The sequence below is a fragment of the Coenobita brevimanus genome, chromosome 101 (assembly GCF_032717465.1).
Source record: "Coenobita brevimanus isolate Jiangsu-jjx chromosome 101, ASM3271746v2, whole genome shotgun sequence".
Taxonomy (NCBI): Eukaryota; Metazoa; Arthropoda; class Malacostraca; order Decapoda; family Coenobitidae; genus Coenobita; species Coenobita brevimanus.
The window spans coordinates 38,863,247-38,883,553 of NC_137054.1; the positions used below are offsets into that span (position 1 = coordinate 38,863,247).

General features: G+C 40.1%; 1 protein-coding gene across 1 annotated transcript in view; it reads left to right on the forward strand.

The window, feature by feature from the left end:
• LOC145415010 (protein MON2 homolog) overlaps positions 1-20,307 on the forward strand; it is a 1,148,323-nt gene that overhangs the window by 857,353 nt on the left and 270,663 nt on the right. Inside the window, exon 25 of the mRNA XM_080284427.1 lies at positions 1,935-2,069. Coding sequence (XP_080140553.1) covers positions 1,935-2,069 — 135 coding nt within the window. The remainder of the gene's footprint in view (positions 1-1,934; positions 2,070-20,307) is intronic.

Here is a 20,307-nt window from a genome sequence, read left to right on the forward strand (position 1 = left end):
CTTTATATCCTCATTCGTCAGCCTGTCTCTCCATGTGACTCCACAGGCTCCTCTTAAATAACTCATTTCCACTGCTCTCACTCTTGACTTGTGTCCTTCCAACAATGTCCAAGCTTCACTTCCGTACGTTAGAGTTGGTATCACAATACTGTCATGTAGTAACTTTTTTACTTCCATGCTCACTTCCCTGTTTCCTATCACTGCTTTCAAGGAACCAGCAACCTTTCTTCCCTGCTGTACCCTTTCAAGCACTTCACCCTCCAAACCTCCATCCTTACTCATCACACTACCCAAATACTTAAACGTACTCACATTTTCCAATTCCTCACCATCCAACCTCGCTGTACATTCACTGACTTCACCTCTCTCAAAGACCATCACTTTACTCTTCCCTACATTCACCTTTAGGTTCCGTTTCTTACACACTCTCTCAAACTCATCCACCAAGCCTTGCAGCTCCCCTTCGTCTTCACTCAACAACACAGTATCATCTGCAAACAACAGTACAGGGAGTTTCCAAACATTATCCTCTCTCACCAGGGCCACTCCAACATCCACTACCCTACCTTGTACCTCTTTTATTACCCCATCCATGTACAGATCTTTATTGGTGATTATTTCATTCATAGTGGCGGCAGTGAAAGCAGTTTTTCAAAAGAATTTACCACTGTACTATTTTCACCATACTGTCTGTTGCAATACAGTTATCCTTTGGTGATCATGCATAATTTGTACAGAATTCCTATATGGTAAGTGATAACGGAATTACATGATAATAAAAGCACAGAACCTATGGGATTTATCCTAATTGGTGCCAGGCATGTTAAATGCAATTCTCAATTTTCCCTTTTATGACAGTTTAAATGCACTAAATACATACTTACTGTTATGGTAAGTGTCAGAAACACATAAGCATGGTTAGGTTAATAGAAAGTGATGAAAAGGGCACAACAAGGAAGAATCATGTGCCATAGAGAGACCTGAGATGGGCTTAAGGTTAGGGGTTCTCATGGTAGGGGGTGAAGAGTTAGTGATCTTCACCACATAGAGTTAACTCCTCAAGTACGGCCCAATTTTTTTCATCCCTCAGAGCCATAAGAAACCACAGACGCTCCATCATGATTGTCGGCAGAAGCCAGTTCAGGCTTACGGTAACAGTGCTTTTTAGCTGAAAAGTGCTTGGTAATGGCAGGAATGCAGATTTTAATCTTGCCGTAAAGAAAACTGCTATAGCCAGGTGTGCAATAACCAAGGGATCACTATAAAGCCATATTGAGCAAAATGTCATTGGCATCAAGACTTTCCTGTGATTGTACATTGAGAACAAACACAGTGCATCCTGATTTTCAGTTATGGCAGTATCCTCACAGCATTGCACATTTTTCCCATATAAAGTGTCGTGGAGCGGAGACTTAGTCTGCATTCTGTGTTTTGATTGAAACATTGTAGGTTTTGGGATGTATTTTTGTGTGCTGTTCCTAATTATATTTTTCATGTAATGAAGCCCTTTTGAACTGTTATTTTTAACTGATGTGGGGGTTGATGACAGTGAGCCTAAATGAGGTGGCACTGTTCATCCTGGGTGGAGGAGCAGTGGCATCCATCCGGGAACCAAACTTCCTTATATTTCCCTGCACCTAGCCATGGGAAAGACCCTGGTCTGACCCCGGTAAGGCACTGTCTACCTCAATTGGACACTGCGTTCCTATACAGTATATATACTAAATTGTAGGACAGCTGCACAGAAACAGTTGCATACATAATGATTGATGGGTATACTCAGCCAGGAACAGAGTGGGGTTAAGCAATAAAAACAGATAAATATGAGGTCTTTCAGGTTGCTGACCTGTTTGGTGTAAGTGTTATTTATTTTTGCTAGTGATGCATTGTACCTCTGCAAATTGTTAGTAAAGTTTTCTACTGTTACGCTTTAGATTACAGAGGGAGGTAGTGCATCGCGAGCCATGGTGCCACCACTGTTCACTCTCCTGCTGCAGTTTTCCTCATACAGCTGCCAGGCCCCTTCCTATGGCAATGTACTTACCAGACCTCATACAACCAAGGGTTCGGTAAGTAGTAATACCAGATACGTATTTATTGTTTGCCTACTGGCTTGGATTTTTTTATTTTTCTGGTTGTTTTTGGCTAAAACAACATACTGTCATAATGAGGTGATGCTGGTCATAAGAAAAAAGTTCTTTTGTCCTACAAGTCATATCTGTACTTAGATCATCCCAGTATTGTGTTGCATTTATTTTCACACCAGTTGGTTTCATTGGTTAACATGCTTTACTACTGTGTTACAGCATTCAGCAGCTTTCCGTCCACAATGTATGGCCTCTGATACTAAAGTTTTCTATCAGTGTTTATAGATAGTGAGGAATCTATCAGATTAGCAGGTTTTAGAGTAATAGACTTAGTTCTTTGGTTCAAAGGATTTAATGCCTTTTTATGACCCACCCATCTGCCTCCTTACCATCTCTCAGTCGTGTCCTTTCTCTGTTTTTTGCTTTGTTTTGTTTCATTTCATTTTGTTTCATGTGTAAAGGCTCCAGCATGCTTCCATGTGTCAGCTTTGGTCACCTAATGATGGCTGTCCATGCTGCTTGATCTCTGGCAGCTTCCCTGTTCAGTCTCTTATCCCAGAGATCACACTCTATGACCTCGTCCCAGGTCTTTTTCAGTGTGCCTCTCACAGCCCTACTTCCAGCATTCACATTTCTCACATTCTACACCCAATTGTCATCCCCCATCCTCTCCACATGCCCAAACCATCTCAGTCTACCCCTCCTCATCACAACTCTAATACACTCCAGAGAGAGATGGTTGGGTGGATTGTGTGTACATGTATTTAGATTTGGAGAAGGCCTTTGACAAGGTACCCCATAAGAGATTAATGTGGAAACTGGAGCATATAGGAGGTCTGAAGGGGAACCTCCTGGAATGGATGAGAAACTTTTTGAGAGACAGACAAATGAGGACAGTAATAAAGGATAGAATGTCTGGATGGAGTCCCACAGGGCTCGGTGTTGAAGCCAGTAATGTTCCTGATTTACATAAATGATATGGTAGACGGAGTGAACAGTTATGCAAGTCTGTTTGCTGATGATGCAAAGATCTTAAGGAAGGTAGAGGTTGAGGAGGACTGTACAATGCTGCAGGAGGATCTGGATAGGATACACGAATGGAGCCAGATGTGAGAAATGAATTTCAATGCAAGAAAATGTAAAATTTTGGAAATGGGAAAAAGTACCAAGAGGCTATCACTGAATTATTTGATGGGTAATGAACCAATCACAAAAGTGAGAGATGAGAAAGATTTGGGAGTGCTGGTCCAGGACAGTTTGTCACCTGAAAAACACATTAACAAGACAGTTAGAGAGATGTATAAACTCCTGACTAATATAAAAGTAGCTTTTCATTATATGGTTGAGGAGATGATGAAGAAATTGATAGTGACCATGATTTGCCCCAGGTTAGAGTATGCAGAAGTAGTGAGGTCCCCACACAAAAAGAAAGATATAAACAAGATTGAGAGAATACAAAGAACAGCAACCAAATGGTCCCCAGTCTGGCTGATCTGTCGTATAGAGAGAGAGGCTGGAAAAGCTGGATTTGCCTTCCTTAGAAGAAAGGAGAAAGAGAGGCGACATGATTGCAGTGTTCAGGACCATGTTGAGAGTAGATAGAATTGACAGAGAAGATCTGCTTTTATGGGATAAGAGAGTAACCAGAGGACACAGAGTGAAATTGAAGAAGCCAAGCTGCTTGATAGGTATCAAGAAATATAATATTCCTTATAGATGTATAGACCTGTGGAATAGCCTGGACAAAGAGATCGTCCAGTCTAAAAACTTAAACGAGTTTAAAGCAAAATTTGACTTATTGAGAAACAGAGATGGGACCCCACAAGCATAGCTCATTTCCTGTATATCACAATTAGGTAAATACAGTGAGGTAAATACACACACACGAGGCATCAGAGAGTTAACACGTTGTATCATTTCTCCGAGCTGACTATTCTTGGATACAACTGGCTATACCTAAATAGTATATTTATATGAGTCAGGATCTGTACAGGGTTTATCTAAATGGTATTATAAAACATTAGAACAAGTTTAAGCAAAGTGTTGCCCAAATAACAGAACATAACTGGTTAGTGCAGGAATGTGTTGATCAAGTCACAGCTGTTTCAACTACGGCTCCACAGGCGAGTAAGATGCACAGTTGTAAGTAAAAACTTTTCTTTCTTATTATTAATTCAAAAGGACCATCATATTAAGTGAAGTGAATATGGAAGGAGCTGAGAAGAGGAAAAAGGTTAGAAAACAGGATGATTTCTACCAGGAACTGGTCAAAATGGAAACATGCAACAAATTAGTAGGTGGATGAACAGATTAGAGAGGGCATTTCAGAGTGAAGTGGATGGAATAAAGAAGCAACTGCACATGCAGAAGGAGGAATATGATGAATTAGGAAAGGAATTGAACAGGAAAGACACAACAATAGACGAGCTGACAGCTGAGCTAGGTTCACTTAAAAGGAAGATCAGTGAAATGGCAAGTACGGTTGTCAACCATGAGAGTATTATGGAGGAATTCAAAAATGATACAGAGACAGTTAGGCAAGCAAGTAGTCTAGTAGGTCAAAATAATGATACTGAAGAGAAGATAACCCAGGAGAATGAAGTGATGCAAACTTATAAGATTATGTAGAAACTATGTATGCTGAAATGCTGACAGTTAGGAAAGACTTAGAATCAAGAATCAAAGAAAAAAAATGCTAGAAAGGAAATGATAAAAATAGTCCAAAACAACCCAAAATTGGTCAAATATTCAGCAGATATCAATATCTATAGTAATCACCAGTATAGAGGAGGAAGAAACAAAAAACAAAATTTCAAGAGACAAAGGAAGATGGCAAATATAATGAGCATAATGAAGGAAGTATCGGAGGAAATCTGTAATAAAGACATGGAGGAATGCAAAAGGCTAGGGAGATATGAGAGAAATAAGTCAAGGCCTCTGAAAGTAACATTCTGGAGTGTGAACACTGGAGGCAGTACTAAAAAATGGAAACAAACTCATGGAAAAAGAGGATTTTTTAAAAAATTATGGATAAGATGATGCCTAACTCAAGAGAAATTGGGAATACTAAAAGAGAAGGGGAAGGAGGTAAAATCAAAAAATGAGGGAAGGTCAGAAGAAGAGATGAGTACTTTTTTTTTTTACAAAGTAATTGGACTGCAGGTAAGAAAGTGGTACATAACCAACAGGGAACAGAAAGGAGGAAGGTAGTAGACTCAAGTAATGGCAAGTATGTAAACAAGATGGTTAGGTTGTAGTTGGAATGGTGTCTGAATTACTAGAGATAGAAGACTATATCAGAGAAAAGGAACCACGCATTATCTGCCTAACTGAAACAAAATTAACCCCAAAGAAATCAAACAATACCCTAAAATTAGAGAAATACAATATATGGAGAAGAGACAGATATTTAAGAAAGGGAAGAAGAACTATAATCTTAACACACAAAAATCTGCAGGCCAAAGAAATAAAACTAGATATACCCTAACAAGTAGAACTTATTGCACTGGAAATTAACACATATGAAGGAAACTTTATTGTGGCAAATTTATACATGCCACCTAAAACAAACACCTGGGAAAGAGGCAAATATAAAGACCTGGCAGAAGGTACAATTCAGAGTTTAAGAACATTATTACATAGAATGGAAGACAAATCTGAAAGAATTGTATTAACTGGAGACTTCAGTTCAAATATAAATTGGAATACGCTAGATGTAAAAAGCCATGGGGTCATAAGATCTTAGATCTTGTTCAGGAGTTCTTCCTAACACAGCACGTAAAGGAAAACACCAGAAAAAGAGGACTTGATGATCCATCTGTAGTAGATCTTATATTTACCAGGCAAGAAAATGAAATTGACAGTACAATATATCATCCCCCATTTGGCAAAAGCGACCACGTAGTATTAAATTGTGCTTTCTGGATTGCATATGACGTTACCAGCTATGAGAGTTACAAAGAGTCTAAATTACAAAAAGGGCAATTATCATGACCTGAAGAAGTACTTCTTAGAAATAGATTGGGAAAAGGAATTTAGAGGACAAGATATTTAAATATTATGTAGAGAAAATTCTGTGCTCTTTATGAAACAGGAGTTCAAAATTACATTCCACAGCACAAAGGAACAGAAATGAAAATAAAGAAATAGTTTAATACAGAGAGTAAAAAAAGAAAAAGAAAAGAGAGACTTGCTGTGGAATAGATACAGAAGACACAGTAGTGAGAGGGCATACCATAACTATAAACAGGCAAGAAATGATTATACAAAGATAAGGAGGGACGCTCAGAGACAGTTTGAGGAGGACATTGTAAATAAAAGTAGTGATCAACCTAAGCTTTTTTACAGCTACATCTCAAGTAAAACCAAAGTTAAAGATAAAAATACAGTCCATTACAGATGAGGGGATCATCTATACACAAGAGAAAGATATATGTGAAGCACTAAACAAAAACTTTGAATCAGTCTTTACAAAACAAAGAAATTTTGAGAGAGATGATTTGGAATATGCATGCCCACACATATTACCAGATATACAAATATCAGAAAAAGAAGTACAGAAAGAGTTACATAAATTGGACAAAGGAAAAGCAAATGGTCCTGACGGAATTTCAGGTTGGGTGCAACATGAATGTGCAGAGGAGCTAAGGAAACCATTGTATTTAATATATAAGGAATCCTTAGGTCAAGGTAAACAACCTGACATTTGGAAGAAAACAAACATTGTTCCCCTATTCAAGAAAGGGAATAGACAAGAGCCATTCAACTACCAACCAGTATCACTGACCAGTTTTGTAAGTAAGATACTAGAAAAACTGATAAGGGAAGTCAGAGTCCTGACGAGTTTGCTGCTTTAGCAGATGACAGGCTCCGCATCGGGTAAACAGACGAGCCCTGGGTAAATTCCAACACTGACAAAATGGAGATTCTAAACTGTAAGTAGAAAGTATATTCTATAAGATGGTGCACTTTCAAGATGTGCAGCTAGGTAGGAGAAAGGGAAATAGTAAAAAAACAAAATGATGACTACACAGACCTGCTGGAACTGGTTACCTTTAATGGATTAGCAGAGGATGTGAACAAATTGGAAGAAACTTCCAAACTGGAATTGCATGAAATAAGGAAGGAACTGTACCAGCAGAAGAAAAATATGAGGAACTGGTAAAGGAATTAAAACAGAAATGATACAAAAATAGGTGAGCTACATTCTGAGGTAGACATTCTGACAAAGAAAATGAATGAAATGGTAAATACAGTAGTCACCCATGAAAGAGTTTTGAAGGAGTACAGTAATGATTAAGACATAATTAGACAAGCACTTAATCTAACAGAAGAAAGTAGCAACATTGATGAGAAGATAGCCCAGGCAAATGAAGTGATGAGAAACTGCACAGAGGAAGTACAAAATACATGAGCAGAAGTAGCCAAAACAAGTCAAGATCTAAAAAACAAGGCTGAAGCAAAAGACATGGTGAACGAGGTGAAAGACATCATAAGGAAGGACCCAAGGCTGATAAAGGAAATAGCAGAGATTAACAGATCTGTAGTCATCACTGGTTAAGGTGAAGAAGAAATAAAGAATAAAATTACCAAAGTTAACAAGGAGATGGTAAATATAATGAACATATTGAAAGTAGTATTAGACAAAATCTATTAGAAAAATGCAGAGGAATTTAAGAGATTAGGGAAGAATGAGAGAAACAAGTCAAGGCCTCTGAAAGTAACCTTCCAGAGTGTGAACACTGTAGAAGAGGTATTAAAAAATGCTAACAAATGTAAGGAATCAGAGGAGTACAAACAAATATGGATGAAAAGGTGCCTAACTCAAGAGGAATGGGGATTACTAAAGGAAAAGAGGAAAGAAGCAAAAAGAACGAATGATGCAAGGTCAGATGAGGAGAGAAGTAATTTTTTTTTTTTTTTTTTTTTTTTTTTTTACAAAGTAATAGGATTGCAAGTAAAAAAAAGGCACATAAACAGCAGGGACAAAATAAAAGCGAGATTTTGGACTCAACCAATGTCAGATATGTGTGAACAGTATGGCTAAATTCTGTCTATCAGTTGCCAGCCCCTTTAATCCCGTAAGGGGTGGCCAGAAACAAATCGCCTCCATGTCGCCCTGTCCCCTGCCGTTTCATTGCCCTGCTCCCAGCTCACATTCCCATCTCTCATATACTTCTCCACTCCATCCCTGCATCTCATCCTTGGCCTCCCCTTCCTTCTTCCTCCCTCCACCTTACTCACATACACTCTCCACATCAGTCTCTCGCTCTCCATCCTCTCCACATGTCCAAACCACTTCATTCACCACATCCACACCACAGTGTTCCTTCACTTCCTTATTTGTCAGTCTGCCTCTCCATGTGACTCCAGATGCTCCTCTCAAATAGCTCATTTCCAGTGCTATCACTCTTGACTTCTGTTCCCCCAACCAGGTCCAAGCTTCACTACCATACGTTAGAGTTGGTATCAATACGGTCGTCTAGTAGCTTTCTCACTTCCATGTTCACTTCCCTGTTTCTTGTCACTGCTTTCAAGGAACCAGCAACCATTCTTCTTTGTTGCTTCCTTTCAAGCACTTCTCCCTCTAAACTTCCATCCTTACTCATCACACTAACCAAGTTCTTAAATGCACTCACATTTTCCATTTCCTCCTCATCCAGCCTCACTGTACATTCACTGACTTCACTTCTGTCGAAGACCATAACTTTACTCTTCCCTACATTCAGCTTTAGATTCTGTTTCCTACACACTTTCCCAAACTCATCCACCAAGCCATGCAGCTCCCCTTTGACTTCATTTAACCCGAGGCGTCCCGACGACGTATGGATACATTCCCATGTTTTGTCACGGTGACACCCGACAATGTATCCATGCGTTTTGCAATTGCGAGGTCTGTCATTTGCACATGTTTCAAATTTCGCGCGTGATTTTTGGTACATATACACAAGCAAGGTGCAGCGAGAAGGAAAATAAGGTATGGTCCTTCTGTGTTGTCTGGGAAAGGCACGAGTGGTGTGGTGAGAGTGAGGGGTGAAAGGGAAAGTGGTGTGGCGGGAGTGAGCGGTGAAAGGGAAAGCGGTGGTGGGAGGGAGGCAGTGCTAGTACGTGGTGTATGTGGGCAGCAGGCAGGCGAGAAGGAGCTGCTCACTAGCATGTCTTTTGCTCTGCAGTATTCCCACACTTCCTCCCCACAGCCCCATGTTGTGGGGAAAGGAAGGAAAGGGAAGGGAAAGGGGAAAGGAAAAGGGAGAGGGAAGAGGAGCGTGAGTGGGGAAGGGCGCCACTGTCCACCTCCCCAACCTCCCCCACCACCCTCTCCTCTCCACCCTGACAAGGAATATCACACCTTGTTACATTACTGGTACTGTGTGTGCTTCTGATAATGTGATGCTCACTGTAAAAGTAAGGCGTGTACATATGCAATAATATGATGCTCAGTATAACAGTAAGGCTTGTAAGTATGTGATAACAAGTATATAAAGTGGAAACGGGTGTAATGTTAGTGAAAAAGTATTATATCAGTTGAAAAATAGAGTAAGTTGAAACAAGTCATAGTGAGTTCACTCATTACATATATATGCGATAATATGATGTTCATTATAATAGTAAGGCCTGTGAATATGCGATAACAATTATATTATTGTTGAACGTGGAGGATGGAAGTAATGCGAGTATAAGTGGCTGGGGAATGGCTGGGAGAAGGAGGGAGGTGAGAAGACAGGAAGAAATCAGTAGGATAGAAGTTGTGGAAGCAATGAAGAAAGTTAAATCAGGGAAAGCCCCAGGAATTGATGGAGTGTGTGGTGAAATGCTGAAGCATGGGGGAGAGATAGTAGTAGAATGGATGTGGAAGATGTGCAGATTGGCCTGGGAGGAAGGTAGAGTCCCGGAGGATTGGAAGTCAGGTATAATTATTCCCTTGTACAAAGGAAAAGGGGAAAAAGAAGTGTGTGGTAATCATAGGGGCATTTGTCTTCTTAGTATAATAGGAAAAGTGTATGGTAGGATACTTGTTGACAGAGTTAGAGAAAGAACAGAGAAATTAGTTGGAGAAGAACAGGGAGGCTTTAGGAAGGGAAGAGGTTGTGTAGATCAGATATTCATTCTCAGATCTTTAGTGGAAAAGTTTCTAGAGAAGGGAAAGAAGTTGTATGCGGCTTTCATGGATTTGGAGAAAGCATATGACAGGGTGGATAGACTAGGATTGTGGAAAGTGTTAAGAATATATGGAGTAGATGGGAAGTTGTTGAATGCTGTGAAGAGTATGTACGATGGTGCGAAGGCTGCAGTGCGTGTGGATGGTGAACTAAGTGAATTTTTCTCTTTGAAAGTTGGGTTGAAACAGGGATGTGTCATGTCTCCATGGTTGTTCAATCTGTACATGGATGGGGTAATAAAAGAGGTACAAGGTAGGGTAGTGGATGTTGGAGTGGCCCTGGTGAGAGAGGATAGTGTTTGGAAACTCCCTGTACTGTTGTTTGCAGATGATACTGTGTTGTTGAGTGAAGACGAAGGGGAGCTGCAAGGCTTGGTGGATGAGTTTGAGAGAGTGTGTAAGAAACGGAATCTAAAGGTGAATGTAGGGAAGAGTAAAGTGATGGTCTTTGAGAGAGGTGAAGTCAGTGAATGTACAGCGAGGTTGGATGGTGAGGAATTGGAAAATGTGAGTATGTTTAAGTACTTGGGTAGTGTGATGAGTAAGGATGGAGGTTTGGAGGGTGAAGTGCTTGAAAGGGTACAGCTGGGAAGAAAGGTTGCTGGTTCTTTGAAAGCAGTGATAAGAAACAGGGAAGTGAGCATGGAAGTGAAAAAGTTACTACATGACAGTATTGTGATACCAACTCTAACGTACGGAAGTGAAGCTTGGACGTTGTTGGAAGGACACAAGTCAAGAGTGAGAGCCTTGGAAATGAGTTATTTAAGAGGAGCCTGTGGAGTCACATGGAGAGACAGGCTGACGAATGAGGATATAAAGGAGCGCTGTGGTGTGGATGTGGATGTGATAGGAAGCGTTATGAGGAACACACTGCGGTGGTTTGGCCATGTGGAGAGGATGGAGGGTGAAAGATTGACGAAGAGAGTGTATGTGAGTGAGGTGGAGGGGGAAAGAGGGAGGGGGAGGCCAAGGATGAGATGGAGAGATGGGGTGGAGAGGTATATGAGAGAGGGGTGTGTGAGTTGGGAGCAGGGCAGTGAAATGGCGGGGGACAGGGTGACTTGGAGGCGATTTGTTTGTGGCCACCCCAAACGGGATTGAGGCGTCTGGCAATAGATAGATAGATAGAAACAAAAGGAAGGAATCAATAAGCTGAAAGTAGAAGGAAATGTGTATAAAGATGCAGTTATGCGAACTGAAATAATGAAGAAATGCTTCCAATCAGTCTTCACAAGAGAAAGTGATTTTGTGGAGGAGGAGGGAGTGACTAGAAATGTAGTGTTAAAAGATGTAAAGGTTGAAGTGCAAGAAGTATACAAATTACTGAAAACTCAGGATGTGAGGAAGGGCCCAGGACTAGACGAGATCTCTAATTGGATACTAAAGGAATGCAGAGAAAAAATGGTGGATGAGATTAACGGTTTAAATATGTGTTCTCTGGAAGAAGGGAAATTGCCTTGGGAATGGAAGAGAGCCATTGTGGTACCAATTTATAAGGGAGGGAACAAGGAAGTACCCCTGAATTACAGACCAGTGCCCCTGACCAGCACGGTTGTAAAACTGTGGGAGAGAATCCTGAAAAACAGATAGATCATGTATCTGGAAGAGGTGGGCATTTTGGCAGAAAGTCAGTTTGGATTCAGAAGTGAAGGTTGTATGTTTCCAACTTGTTGAGCTTCTGCTCAAGGGTGATAGATGTGCTATAAGAGAGAGGTAGTTGGGTGGATTGTTTGTATTTAGATCTGGAGAAAGCCTTTGACAAGGTACCCCACAAGTGACTAATGTGGAAATTGGACCACATGGGAGGACTGGATTGGAACCTCTTAGAGTGGATGAGAGACTTCTTGAGAGACAGACAAATGAGGACAGTAATAAAATAAAGGATGTCTGGATGGAGGGAAGTAAGTGGAGTCCCACAGGACTCAGTGATAGCGCCTGTAATGGTCCTTATTTACGTAAATGAAATGGTAGATGGATTAAACAGTTATGCAAGTCCGTTTGCTGACGATACAAAGATCATGAGGAAAGTAGAAGTTGAAGAAGACTGAAAAATGCTGCAAGAGGACAAGGCTAGGATTGATGTTTGAAGCCAGGTGTGTGAAAAGAAATTCAGTGCAAAGAAATGTTAAATATTGGAATGGGTAAAAGTACGAAGTGACCATCACTGAATTATATGATGGGTGGTGAATCAGTTACAAAAGTGAGAGAAGAGAAGGGCCTGGGAATGCTGGTCCAGGATAGTTTGTCACCTGAAAATCACATTAACAAGATTGTTAGAGAGATGTATAATCTCTTGACTAACATAAGAGTAGCATTTCATTACAAGGATGAGGAGGTGATGAAAAAATTGATGGTGGCCATGATCTTCCCTAGGTTGGAATATGCAGCAGTAGTGTGGTCCCCACAAAGAAAGAAAGATATAAACAAGATCGAGAGAATACAAAGAACAGCAACCAAGGTGGTCTCTATCCTGGGAGATCTGTTGTAAGGGGAAAGGCTGGAAAATCTGGATCTGCATTCCTTAGAAGAAAGGAAAGAGTGGGGTGACATGACTGCAGTGTTCATGGCCATGATGGGAGTTGAAAAAATTGACAGAGAAGATCTGTTTATATGGGGTGGGAGAGTAAGAAGAGGACACGGAATGAAACTGAAAAAGCCAAGTTGCTTGAAGGATATCAAGAAATATAGTTTTCTGTATAGATTCGTTGACCTGTGAAATAGCCTGGACAAAGAGATCGTCCTGTCTAAAAACTTAAACAAGTTCCAAGCAAAATTTGACTTATCGAGAAACAGAAATGGGACCCCACGAGCATAGCTTATTTCCTGTATATCACAACTAGGTAAATACACAACACACACACACACACACACACACACACACACACACACTCACACACACACACACTGAGCTCTGCTTTGTAAAATAAACAACATGATGAGGGAAGGCAGTCAAACTCTTCCTAGTAACAAAAAGCTTGATTTTGCAGGGTTCAATACAGATGAAAGCGAATTTACTGATTAATTGGGATGGAGGAGAATTCTGGAAGTTTTGAGTATTGTGGAAAGGCTGCTGAAGAGAATGGATGAAGTTGAAAATGTGGCAAGTGAGCTAAGGGCTGAAAATATTGAATTATGGCAAAAGTTGGAATCAGATGAGAAGAAAATTAATGGGGTTATTTCTGATCTCAAGACAGAAAACCAGATTTTGAAACAAAAATGTGAAACTTTTTGTGAAAGTGAAATTCATGGACATAATGGAAAACCATCTGAAGGAAAAAGTAGCAAATGTTACAAATGAAAAGGGAAATCTAGTAAGGGAAACAGTTAAGAAAACATGTGTAGTTGTTTTGAGGGTTAACGAGGATTTAATGCCAGTCCGTCACATCAGAGAGAAGCAGAAAAAAATGGTGGCCAAAAAGATAATACAGGAAGTTCAAGAGACAGTCGCAGCATTGGATGAAGAATTTGAAGAGGTTCAGAGGTTAGAAAAGTATGAAGAAGAAGGTGAGAGACCCATGAAAATCAAATTCAAGTCACATGCTGCTGCCGAAGAAGTTATTGCAAGGTCATGGAAACAGGCTAAGAAGGAAGAGTTTAAGAAAATTTGGATTAGGAAAGATATGAATGAGGAAAAAGAGCTAAAACAAGTGAGTTTAACAAAGAAGCCAAGGAAAAAAATTTATTGAGAACAGAGCAGGAGAAGAAATGCTACTGGAGAGTTTTGGATCTAAAGCTGAGGAAGTGGTACAGGAATGCAGCCGGGGAGGGAGACTCGGCTTAAAAGAAGTAAGGGGTGGGAAGTTTCATACACAGATGTTACTGGGTTGATATCTTCACTTGAAGAGATTAATGACCACCTGAGGGTAAATAATCCAGATATTGTGAGATTGGTGGAGACTAAATTGAGTGAGACAGAAAATATCATAGGAATTGGTGAAGGACACTACAATGTATGGAACAGAAAAAGACTTGGAAAGAGGGGAGGTGGAGTAATGATACTAGTGAGGAAAGACATGGTTGTAGAGAAGGTTGAATAGGGTAAGAGTATGACAGAGTTGTTGAAAATAATGTCAAGAAAAGTAATGGTGGAAAAAGGGACCCTGCAGTGGCGTATGTTCCACCCAAGACCAAAGCATGGACTAAGGGAGACTATGAAGAAATGCTTAGTGACATCAGTGAATGCTTAAAGATATATAAGTGGAAGTAGTGACATAGTAGTGATGGGAGATTTTAACTGTTAGGAAGTTTGCCAGGAAGACTGGTACACAGAAGATGGAGAGGAATCGTGGGGAAGCAGAATGTTAAATATTGTAATAAGTAACATCTTGACACAGTGGATTGGAGAGAATACAAGATTCAGAGGAAGTGAAGAACCCTCTCGACTGGATCTACTGCTAACAAAACATCGGATATTAGTGACGAGCTGATGTACAATTTCCCATTGGGAAAAAGTGATTGCATTCTCATCGAGTATATAACAAAAGATGGAAGAGAAGTTGCAAGATCAGAATCATATAGAAATGGACGATACAGTTATGGTAAAGCAGATTTCAACAAGCTAAGAAAATACTTCATGGAAACTGACTGGAGATATTTGAGCAAGGCAAGAGGTACTCAAAAGAATTGGGATGAGTTTTTATGAATAAACAAGGATTGAGTTGAGAGATGTGTAGCAAAGGTGAAGGTCAAGCAGAGAAACAAGAAGGAGTGGTTTGATAAGAGATGTGAAGAAGCAAGAATGACGAAGGAGAAGGCTTAGAGGGGATGAAGAAGAAAGGGTGGAAACAATCAGTGGGAGAAATATAAACTGGAAAGGAATGAATACGTAAGGATTTAAAGAGAAGCAAAAAGAAATTTTGAGAAGAGTGAAGTTGACAAATGCAAGGATAAACCAAAGCTCTTCTACAGATAAGTAAACAGATAATTGATAAACATGGAAGGGATATACAGATTGAAAGTAGATGAAGTTGTTTACAAGGATCCAGGCGTACAGCGGACCAGCTAGAGAGAACGAATGTGTCTCAACCACGGCAGCAAACCTTTAGTAGTTTTCAGGATTTATGTTTGTCCTGTCTCCTTTAGTCTTGTGTAAAGTTTAAAGTACAGTAGTGCACCAACTTTCGCTACAGCAGGATTCACGGGATCCACTTTCGCGACATGCACCAAATATTCCCTAACTTCCACTTTCGCTTGAAAAAAAATCGATTTTCGCGCACAAATTTTGGGTTTGGGACAATATTTTGAACTTTGAATTTCCTGCACCGCCCGCCCGCAACCCACCGCCATCTTGAATGACGTCATGTCAACACTCTGTCCACCCATTCCCGCCATTGGTACGAGCGTGCTAGCTCCATTGTGTTGGATTCTCACGGTTCAATGGCCTCTACTATACCTGGTAGTGTGGGGAAAGGGCCTGGTGGTGTGGGGGGAGAGCACAGAGTGGAAGTGTTGCATCAAGTTGCATCTGAGGAGGCAGAGAGAGAGAGAGTGGTAGAGAGGCAGCAAGAGGTGGCGCCAATACGTCTGGCGTGGCTAAATAAGCCCGCCACGTGCCTCGGATACTTACCCCCAACATCCATTAAACACCTCAACCTGGTCTCTGTGGTATGTTTCTCCTCATATAATGTGTACTGTACAGTTTTTATTGTTTGTATCTCACAATGCAATGTACAATAGTGATTTGATGTACTGTATTGCAAGTGAAAATGAAAATCTGATGTTACTTTAGGATAACCGGGATCCAATTAGCCTTTTTGCCATAAAGACAATGCCCCAACTTTCGCTAATTCCACTTTCGCACATTATTTTTGGACCCAATTAGGCGCGAAAATTGGTGCCCCACTGTATTGTAAGTTAATATAGTCTTCCAAAAATGTAAAGAGCAGTTATCAGTGAGTATACATGAATGTTTATAGGAATCTTGATAACAGCTGTTTAGTACTGTAAGCAACCTCAAACATGGCTGACAATGTAAACATCGAGGGACCTGAATTTCCAGGATTTGACGTTGAAAAAATGTCCTGGATTTAGTTAAAACATTGATTATGAGAATTAGTGAACTAGAAAAGAAAATGGAGGATCTAGTATCAAGAAACATGCCTGAAAATACTGAAAACACCATACAGAGTGTGATGCAGGGTAATGAGACGGCAAACCAGGAGATCGAGAATTTGAAATGAGAAAATATCGAATTAAGGAGAAAACTATAAGAGAGCAGTAACAAAATGGAGAAGGTGAGTACTGTGTTAAAAGAGCAAAAGGTAAGCAGGGCACATGTGGAAGAAGAACAGAAAGGAGTGGTCAGCATAAGGGAAATCATTCAGGAAGAAAGGGAAATGAACAAGAAAAAAAATGGAAGAAAACGTAGTGAAAATATTGAAGAAAAAAGAGAAAATAGTGAGAGAAACTGTAGAAAGGAATAGATGTGTGTGGAAATATTTGGAAACAGGGAGGAGGAAGAAAAGGTTAGGTCTGTGAGACCCGAACGAGACTCGAATCAAGTGAGAATAATATTTGGCAAGATCGATCCCGAAGGAAACAAGTGGGAAAAAGAAATTGAGGAAGTAAGGAGGATAGGGCCATATAAGAAAGGGGAAGCAAGACCAGTGAGAGTTAAGTTGTCATCAGAAAGTGTAGTAGAAATACTTAAAGTGACCTGGAAACTAAGTAAAGAGGCAGGGATGGAAAATTTTATAGTAAGAAAAGATTTGAATAAGAAAGGGAAGTTTTAAAATCTTTGAAGGAAAAAGTAAAGGAAAAAAATTACTGGGGGATAGAGGAAGAGTGTACAACTTTTTTTGGAGAGTGATGGATATGAAAGTAAGGAAGTGGTATGTGAGGAACCAGAAGTGAAGGAAACAACAAGGATGGATATGAATATGAAAAAGGAAAGAATGAGTAAAGATAAAACCAGTGCAGTAAGTCTTAGTATCATATATAGTAATGTGGATGGGTTAATATGTAAGAAAGGGGAAATTGGAGACTATGTAAATGAAAATTAACCAGAAATTGTTTGCTTGGTGGAGACTAAATTGCCCCAAGATGTTGATACAAAATTATTTGGTTGGAACAATAAAAATATTTCGAGGACAGATAGAGAAAGCAAGTTTGGGGGAGGTATAATGATTTTAACCCATCATAGCCTAAGAGCAAAAAATATAGAAACTGAAAATACCTTGGCTGAACTTTTGGGAATTGAAATAAAGGACAGTTATGGAGAAAAAACAGATGTAATAGTATTTTATATGCCCACAAAAACTAGGGCATGGACAAAAGAAGATTATGAACAGTTAATAAGAGAATCCATTATTAAACTAGAGATATTAATTGAATGAAGAAATAGAATAATAATAATAATGGGAGATTTTAACTGTAGAAAAGTTGACTGGGAAAGTATGGATGATGGGTACAATGAGGAATCATGGGGAAATAAATTAATGGAATTGGTGATGGAAAACATGTTAACCCAATTAATTAAAGAAAATACAAGAATTAGGGGTGACGACGAACCATCAAGGCTTGACTTAGTATTCACGGAGGACCCAAATGACGAGGAACATAACCTGGATGCCCCTTTGGTAAAAGTGATCATCTGGTTACTGAGATGCAAGTGGTGGGAGTAAGGGAAGGAGAAAGATGAAAAACACAGAAAAAATAGATCCATCATCATCATCATCCAATCCTGTGTTTCCCCATGAGAAACGTAGGAGGCCGGGGCTAGGCAAGTTGGTGCTGACATTTAAGATGAGAGTGACCAGCCTCACTCATCCCTGAGTGATATTACGTGAGCAATAAACCGCAACCATCCCTTGGATATAAACCTGCACTGGCTCAATCTGATTGGAGCGCCTTAATTACACACTAAACCACCAGGCTCCATAATTTGGTTATATGGTTATCACCCAGCGTAGTAAATGGTTTCCTGGTGTACAGGAAATCATTTGGCCTGTCACTCAGTGCAGAGTCACCCACAGGCAGAAGGAAGAGGCAAGAATGAAGGAAAGAAAGACAGAAGAGGATGGAAGGAATGAAGGATGGAGGAGAGGAAAGGGTAGACACCTAAGAGCAGCACTGCATCAAGGAGGCGGTGGCTCAATCGGTAGGGAGGTGGCCTGCAGTCCCACCGGACCCAGGTTCGAATCCCGGCTGGGGCAGGGAACAGTTTAAGGATTTGAATTTCATTAAATCAGGCTTTACTGACCTACCAGAAGACCCGCCGACATGTCGTAAAAATACCCCCGCTAATACCAATACACCAGTCCTGTATGAGACAGCCCTAGCATGTATTCAATATGGACGGTGGGTGTTAGCGCCGAAGTGGTGACATGTAGAGGTGTATGGTATGTAGGAGGACTGCTGGGCCTTGATAGCAGGCTGTGAAGCCTATGCCCAGAGTCGGACACATAAAAAAAAAAAAAAAAAAAAAAAAGTGAGTGGATGGTGAGCACCCCCACCTACCACAGCCCCGTACAATTATGAGAAAGCAGACTTTCCTTTCCTGAGGAACTTTTTCCAAAATGTAGACTGGAATAAAATGAATACGATCACAAATGTTGATGAGAAATTATGAGTTTTTGGTAGAAGTATTTAAAACAGGAGTTAGTAAATGTGTCCCAAAATTTTCTGCAGCTTTGGAAAGGAAGAAAGAATGGTTTAACAACAGATGTAGAATGGCACGTGAGGGAAGAAAAATAGCATGGAATAAAGTGAGAAGAAGGTATTGTGAAAGGGTTTGAGAGGAGTGCAGGTAAGAAATGAATATGTAAGGGTGCAGAGAGAAGAAAGGAAATACAAAAAAGGTATTGTAACTAAATGTAAAAAAGAGCCAAAACTATTTTATAGGTTTGTAAATGGTGAAATGAAAGTTAAGGACAGTATAATATGATTTAGGGATGGAGATGAAACTTACGAAAGAGGAGAAGAATTGTGTGAAATAGTGAACGACAAGCTGCAGTCAGTGTATGTGTTGGAAGAGGAATTTAGGGAACCTGAAATGGAACCCAGGATGACGGGAATGGCAGAAATTACAGTTGACATGAATGAGGTGCTGCAGCTGATGAGGGATGTGGATGTGAGAAAAGCGGTGGGACCAGATGGTTTGGATGGGTGGATCCTGAAGGAATGTGCAGACCAGTTAGTGTGGCCTGTTTATGTCATCGTCAAGACCTCGCTAGAAAATGGACAGTTACCTAAAGATTGGAAAAGAGCAAGTATTATGCCAATCTTCAAGGGAGGAGTTAGGGAAGATCCACTTAATTACAGACCTGTATCACCTACTAGTATTGTTTTTAAAATCTGTAAGAAAATTATTAGAAAAAGATGGATAAAGCATTTAGAAGAAAATGAAATGATAACACCAAGACAATTGGTTTTAGGGAAGGAAGATCATGTGTTACTAACCTACAGAGTATTAAGTTTCTACAGTAGGATAATAGATGTCATACAAGAGAGAGAGGGATGGGCAGATTGTATCTGTCTTGATCTCAAGAAGCATTTGACAGGATGCCCTATTGGAGACTGTTGTGGAAGTTGAAGACCTTTAGAGGTGTGCATGGGAAACTATTCAAGTGGATGGGAGATTATTTGTTAGGAAGGCAGATAAGAACAATTATGAGAGACAAGGTGTCACAGTGGAGAAACGTGACTAGTGGAGTACCCCAGGGCTTTGTCTTTGCCCCAGTAATGTTTCTGATAAATGTAAATGATTTGCCAGAAGGTTTGAATAGAGTATGTTTGCAGATGATGCTAAAATCATGAAACATATTAAATGTATTGATAGTTGTAAAATTCTGCAAGAGGACTTGGACAAACTCCACAGCTGGAGCCAGGCTTGGAAAATGGATTTTAATGCCAAGTAGTGTCATGTATTAGAAATGGGAACGAGTGAAAGAAAGACCGCACTGGACATATGGCAATGAGATAATTAGTAAATGATGAGAAAGACTTGGGAGTGATTATTCAGGATGACTTGTCACCAGAGAAGCATATAAACAAAATCATTGGAGGCACTTATGTGCTACTGACCAACTTGAGAGTGGCTTTTAATTATATGGATGAGGAAAT